Raw genomic sequence first — 7,044 nt, forward strand, 5'->3', positions numbered from 1 at the left:
GTTTTTTTTTAATGCGAAATAAAAATTGTACATAATTACTAATAGTCAACAATTGCCAACCCATACCGGAAGTGCTCTTTTCTATGAGAGTGTAGACAGTGTTTTTTACTTTCACTTCTAAAGCACAAGCAGAACACCAGCACTGTAAACAAGACGAAGAAATGTGGTTCAATAGGTCTTGGGCCTAACAAGAAAAGAAAACTAAAGAGAGCTTAACTTTTTATCAGACTTGTTTACTTGTAAATATTGTTGTGGATTTAAGTTGAATGTAAGCTGTCAAGTTATTTAGATCTAGCTGTTATACTATTATGGGTGTACAGTACAAGGGAGAACAGCATGCCATGGTTTTGGATTATATGGATTCTACACATTATGATGCAAACCAACACAAGCAGAAAAAAGTTGAATATTATATGTCAAGTTTTATAGATCTAACTGTCATACTACTGTTATGGATGTACAGTACTGTTACAAGGGGAAAAGCATTGCCTTGGATTTATATGAATTAACACAAGCAGAAAATTATGTGTATGCAAGGTATGTTTTTTTCTCACCTATTTTCTGGTTAAATTTAGGCTTGAATAGCCAGAAATGGCATATTTAGGATGCCGTGAAACCCAAAAAATCTCAAACATAGCGTCCCCCTTGAACCTCCTATCAGGGCGCTGCCCTGGACCCGAAAATCCTCGAAAAATGACTTCAGCTGCTGGAAGCTCTGATAAATGCAAAATGTACCAATTTAAAAGTGCTTGTAAAGAAAGTCTTGAGATGATTAGTTTGCTTTTTTTCCTTTCCTTTTATTTTTTAAATCTAATCTTTCCATCCATGTAACCTTTGAACATTTCTTTTCTCCTACAGAGGTGTTTTGTTTTTTTTAATCTGGAATTCCGAGAACAAATTTTAATGGTTTATGTCCTCCTTTGGACTCGACACATTTAAACGCATCGTTGGTAATGCTCATGGAGGCCAAACACAAGGATCCACTCAACCATGAGTACTCAAAGCCCCTTAATACACTGTACATCTTACAGTATGGAGCTGTTTCTAGAGACAATGGGGGGATGAGCTTGCCGAAATAGCATTTGTGGAGTTGATAGGCTATAACCTGAAAGTTGAATATAGGGCCTATTACACGTGCAGGCCGACCGGATAGGTTTCTGAGCCGTACGGCCAATCGTAACGAGTAATAAGAAATGCGGCTCAAACCGTAGGTGAATGGCCGGCCGGCCGGATGTCATGGACCCTCAGCCGCTGCCTGTGAATTTGATGTCCGGCCATCCAGCCTTGAGGGATTTGGCGACTATCTTTGAAGTTTGCTGCGCCGGGGACAACAAAACTAATTTCAAAATTATAGAAAATCACGTCGTAGATAAAAAATAATACCAGATTCTGAATCAGCGTATCAAATTCATGGAAATGACGCGCAAATGACTTGTTTCGTTTTGCATTTAAGGATTTTCCATTCCTGTATATTTTTATGTTTTGCGCGCCATGATGCACACAATTCTCGCAATTCTACATCTGAAAGCATAATAATGCGAAGTTTTTCCAAATTCTGCCAAAAATCAAAATTCCGGGGGGCGGTTGATCCACAGAAAACTATAATGTTGGCCAAATGTACGTCAACCTCTTCTGCTATGCCTACCTCCCACCCCCACCCACGTATAGTTGGCAGGGGCTCTGGTTTGGCTTTCTTCTTTCCTGTCTAAAATCTGTTATCTTTATCTCTCCTCCTTCTTTTATTTGTATGTTACTATCTAGAAACACCTCTAATCTTTAGTTCTTATATGACCTAATTGTGTTGAAAGTACCATAAAACCCTTACTAAAACTAAGCTAAAACCTCCCACCCATCCCTTCTCCAGACTGGCCAAATCCAAGCAACTGCTCAATGTGATCAACCAGAACTTCGGCACCCTGGCTTTTTGTCGCCGCTGGCTGGACCGACTTGAGCAGACCAAGTACCTTATGGCCCTAAAGAACCTCTGCGACTCAGGCATCATCGACCCGTACCCACCGTTGTGCGACCAGAGAGGCTGCTACACAGCCCAGTTTGAGCACACCATCATCCTCAGGCCGACGTGTAAAGAAGTGGTTACCAGGGGGGACGACTACTGAGTGCGCCATATGCTTTCTTTCTTTTCTTTTTTTTGTGCTGAATGATGAGATTGTGGTTTTCTACTTGGGGATGTGTGGGTGTGTGCCGTCATTGTCTATCAAAAGATACCTCTCCATAGGTGATGATAGATATCAACTGTTAAGTGTAATACTCCACATTACGCCATTTTGAAAAGTGATGCCTGAAGAGTCTAACACTGAGCAGTTTATGTGACTGAAAATGGAGGTTAAATTTTGCTCTTGACACTTGAAATGCATTTTTTATTCTTTAGGATGAAAAGATAATTTGTAGGTGCTTCTGGGTCCTCTCTGTATGCACTTCAATCTGTGAGGTTAACTACAGCTGTCTCTTTGAGCATGTTCTGTCTCTCTACTGTCTTTATGTTTCTCAAGCACCAAAGCTTGTGCTGTTTATAGTTACAAGTAATAAGAATCCTTAGCTGGTTGAGGCTTATTATACTCGGAGCGTAGTTGTAGGAACTATTAATTATTATTATTATAAATAATTGTTAGTTTAGTTATTATTATTATTATTTGTTTGTTTTGATTATATTTACATTTGCAGTTTTAAGTCTGTTTTGTTGACATTTGCTGGCGTCTTTTGTTGGTGGTCTGCTATTCCCATGTGGGGAAAATGTTCACTTTGGCTGATCTGAGCTGCTGTAGTTTTCAGCAATAGAAATGATGATAATAATAGATTACATTTGGATAGCGCTAATTCTCACTCAGCAAGTTCTATGCGCTTTACAATCTATATTATGCTGTCTCTTTCATTGATCACAACTGTAATACTTGTTAGGGTTATTTTTTTTCTCTTTGCCCCTGTTGTTTCAAGTTTATTATCTCTGTGATGTAAGTTTTCAAACGTTCTTAATTGCTTTAAAAAATGTGGGGTTTGTTAAGAGTTTACTAGGATGGATGGTGAAAAATTCTGCAATTTGAAATGTTTTCTTTTACTCATTTATCTGGCCCTGTGTCTAGTTTTTGTCATCTTTAGTCAATAGTAAAGTGAAAGGGGGGGGGGGATTGTTGCATTTGTCTGTCAAAAGTTTAGTGTGGTTTCCTTTCATTAAAGCTTCTGTCACACAAAAAGAAAAATTGTAGGCTTGTATTCTTTTAATACACTTAGTTTGTTCTTACCTGTTGAAAAAACAAAATGAGTACCGGTATCCTGAAATTTTGGGCGAGCGGGTCTTTCATTTATCAAAATGAAAACTTTTTCCCTGGGCCAAAATTCAAGATTTGAACCTGGAATAGGACCTGTAGCATATGATGTGGTTTGGCACTTTGATTTTTTCTTGGGGGTAAACATTTGTTTCCACAATATGTACGAATGATGAATAGTCAGTTCTGAGGCAACTGCGTAAGACTGATAAGTTCTTGGCGGCATCTGTTTGAAACTCACATGTTCCAGCCATCCACCACGTTTGTAAGTTTGTTGCCTTGCTTCCCCTTGAGAAATAAAGACTTTTATCAAGTCTAGTTTTCTGGAGTTCTTGTCATTCTTTCATCATCATCATCATCATCATCATCAACATCATCCTCAACAGCAGGAGTAAAGCCCACCAACAAGAGTTCTGCATGTCCTTCTGTCCTGGGCTATAGTCTCCACCTTTGTCCAGCTTCTCATTGTGGGTGGTTGGCGGGTGCTCTGGTGTGGATTGCTCCTTCTTTCCTATCAAACATCTATCGTCTTTATCTCCCCTCCTTCTTTTTTATATTTGTTACTCTCTTGTAATGCCACTAATCTTCTGGCGGTCATTTGACCTTATGCAGTTGTGAGCGCAGTAAAACCTCTACTAAAACAAAACAGCTTCTCATTGCAGGTGGTTTGCTTCTTTCCTATTAAATCTATCGTGGGAGGTGCTCTGGTGTGGTTTGCTTCTTCTTTCCTATCAAACATCTATCGTCCTTATCTCCCTTTCTTCTTTTTTATGTTTGTTACTCTCTTGTAACACCTCTAATCTTTTGGCGCTCATATGACCTTATGCAGTTGCAAGCGCCGTAAAACCCTCTACTAAAGAAAAACAAAAAAAACATCTATCGCCCTGATCTCTCCTCCTTGTTTGTGTTTGTTACTCTCTTGTACACCTCTAATCTTCAGCACTTAAACATGTATAACGTTACTGTGTTGCTAATGCTGTAAAACTCGTGCTAACAAAGCTTCTCTTTCTCTATTCAATACTTTTTGTATGGGTAGATAGAGATCGCTCCTATGTGGTCTCTTCCTTTTACAGTGCTTCCAATCTTCCGTAATTTTACAGAGATCCATACTTTCTGGAAGTTCCATACTTGCTCCCCCATCATTATCAACTCAATCCGTAAAAAAGTGCAATAGCGTAAGGCTACTGATATTCCATAGCAAAGGATCCACACTCGTCTTTGTATCGTCTTGAAAAGTACCGGAAATTTACAGTTCTTTTCTCGGCAATAAGTTAATGTTATAGAAACCTATCGGATTGCACATTTCCTGCTTTTGGCCGTTACCTCTCTATGGTGCATTCATTGCGGGTTGATCGGCAGTACATTTTAACCTGCGGATTGGTCAAAATCTGGATAGTCATGAAAGCAAACTTTTTGTCCTCCTTTCTTTCAACCATTCTTTCTGTCTATCTTTGGATTGTTGCAGCAGCTGGAAAATCTGTTTGTTGATCAAGTAAATTGAATTGTGAGTTTAGAAAGGAAATCACTATCAGAAAGAAGGTTTTTTTCAAATTTTAGATCCCGTGAAATAATGTCTGTGTGATGATTTTATGGGAGCGTGATAAAGGCTGCAGTAAAAGAAATGTCCTCATGCTAAAACAGTAAAAATGAAGAACAATTCAAAGTGGTGTTCCAAGGGTGTGACATTCGTCATTGGAATACAGTGGAACTCGGATTCAACGAGGTCGCCGGGCCTGAGCTAAAATCTCGTTGAATCCGAGTGTTCGTTATATAACTTATAGCAAACACGAGGTTTTGTGCAGATAATTACAGGCTCTGAGCAAGTAATGTATAAAGAGAAGTTACAAGTACTGCGTGAAATGCCTGCATATTATGAGGTGTGTAAAAAAAAGACCGATTCGTTCAAATGCACACGCATGTGTCATCTCGATTGTTTACCAAAAAGTTGTGTTGCTGTGTAGAGCCTAGTATACGGCCACTTTAGATTCCATAGACCAGCGCAAATTCATTGCGTAGATCTACGTGAAGACTAGCTTATCATTGTAATAATGATCAATTGTCGAGGGGGGGGGGAAAGACTGTGCCGCGTTTGTATCTGCGATGTTCAACGCCCCCCCCCCCCCCCCGACACGCACACACAGCCACACATGTACAGGCCGCCCATCCGACCTCGACACACGCTAGAGTAGACACGTGCGCATGCCTAGAATGAATGTGTTGGTATACATGGTATGAAAAAAGGCCGCTGATTGGTCCCATGCAATCGGCTAAGTGAATAATGGTTCACGATGCAGGTGCAATGGATGGTTTCCGGAAATAGTTAAAGTTCGTTCTGGGAGAAAAATGAGTCTGCGGGGGTTTTTTACCATGGAAGCGACCTCGTTGAATCCGAGCTCGCTGATTTAAGAGCTCGTTGAATCCAGGTTATTATATTTTTTTTTTAAGAAGAAAAAAAAAGGGGGAATCTATGTCATCTCGTTGAATCCGAGTTCTCGTTGAACCCGAGATCGTTAAATCCGAGTTCCACTGTATGAAAATGAAAATAGAGGAAAATAACGGCTACATGCTGGGTGACTGTATTGGCAAGATTGAATTCATCATTCCCAGATTTGCCTGCTGCCAATAGTGCGATGACATTGGAGTAGGCCTAGAGTAGCAATGACATGGGGAACTTGCTCTTTAAAAACATTGCCATCAAGGGAAAGCGGTGTTGGTGAAGAAATAAAATTAGAGAAAATCTTGGTGAAAAAATAGATGTTATTAGTTGTTGTCAATTTCTTCAAACAGGCTCCTAAATGCCATTTTCAACCCTCTAAAAACACTAAATTTCAATTCCTTCAGGGGGTTTCTCCTCCTGAGCCCTCACCGGGATGCTGTCCGTGGACCGTGCTTTTCACCTTTGTTAGAAGTAGTAGAAGCACTACTTTTCACTGTTTCTGTTATCCTTGTTTGTTCTTGGCTAAGTGTGGCCAACCTTGTGTTGTAAACTGAATCTGATATGTCCGTGACTTCTGCTTTTTTTTTTTTCTTATAATAAATTTTATGTTGTGAAAATTGAGCTTGCTTGCTGCAATCAGTTCCACCATGCAAAAAACTGAGATTGTACCTGTGCAGTCTGTACCCTCTGACTTCTGGTTTTCTATGCTTGAGCATTTTATTGTACATTCTTCAGCACCACTGTTTTAATTATCAGCCAATATGTGCTTTCTCTCCGTGTTCTTTATGGACTCTTTTTTTAATAGTTATATTATGTGTGATTGAGTTGTTGGCGGGTGCTCTGGTGTGGTTTGCTCCTTCCCTTGTGCCAAACATGTATTACTCCTCCTTTGTTTGTGTGTGTTACTCTCTTGTAACTACTATTCTTCAGCACTTCTCTGACCTTATTGTGTTGCAAGTGTCGTAAAACTCCAACTAACTTGAGATGGGTTTTTTTCATAGCTGTCAACGGTATGTACATAAAGAAAAAACATTGAATGATACAGTGGAACTCTGTTTCAGTGAAAGAAGTTGGATTCCACGGGGGTTTTTTTTTCTTTTCATAAAAATCAATAAAGATAACTTGGATTCAACGAACATATAAACGAGCAAGCTCGGAATAATCGATTTCATCGAAAAATCGCTTGCAGGGTAAACTGCCTCATGCGACCAATCAGCGGCCTGTTTTCATAGCAGCACACGTGTTGTTAGCACGCACACATGTCTCAGCCAGCGTGTGTCGGGGTTGGGCGGGCGACCAGCACACGTGTGACTGTGTATGCGTGTA

The 7,044-nt window shown here is 39.9% G+C and overlaps 1 protein-coding gene across 1 annotated transcript in view; it reads left to right on the plus strand.

The window, feature by feature from the left end:
- The window catches only part of LOC101855646 (methionine aminopeptidase 2), a 37,015-nt gene extending 33,416 nt beyond the window's left edge, over nucleotides 1-3,599 (plus strand). Inside the window, exon 11 of the mRNA XM_005099276.3 lies at nucleotides 1,865-3,599. Within this exon, the coding sequence (XP_005099333.1) occupies nucleotides 1,865-2,117 (253 nt within the window). The 3' untranslated portion in view covers nucleotides 2,118-3,599. The remainder of the gene's footprint in view (nucleotides 1-1,864) is intronic.
- The last annotated feature ends 3,445 nt before the right edge of the window (nucleotides 3,600-7,044 follow it).

The sequence above is a fragment of the Aplysia californica genome, unplaced genomic scaffold (genome assembly GCF_000002075.1).
Source record: "Aplysia californica isolate F4 #8 unplaced genomic scaffold, AplCal3.0 scaffold00208, whole genome shotgun sequence".
Lineage (NCBI taxonomy): Eukaryota > Metazoa > Mollusca > Gastropoda > Aplysiida > Aplysiidae > Aplysia > Aplysia californica.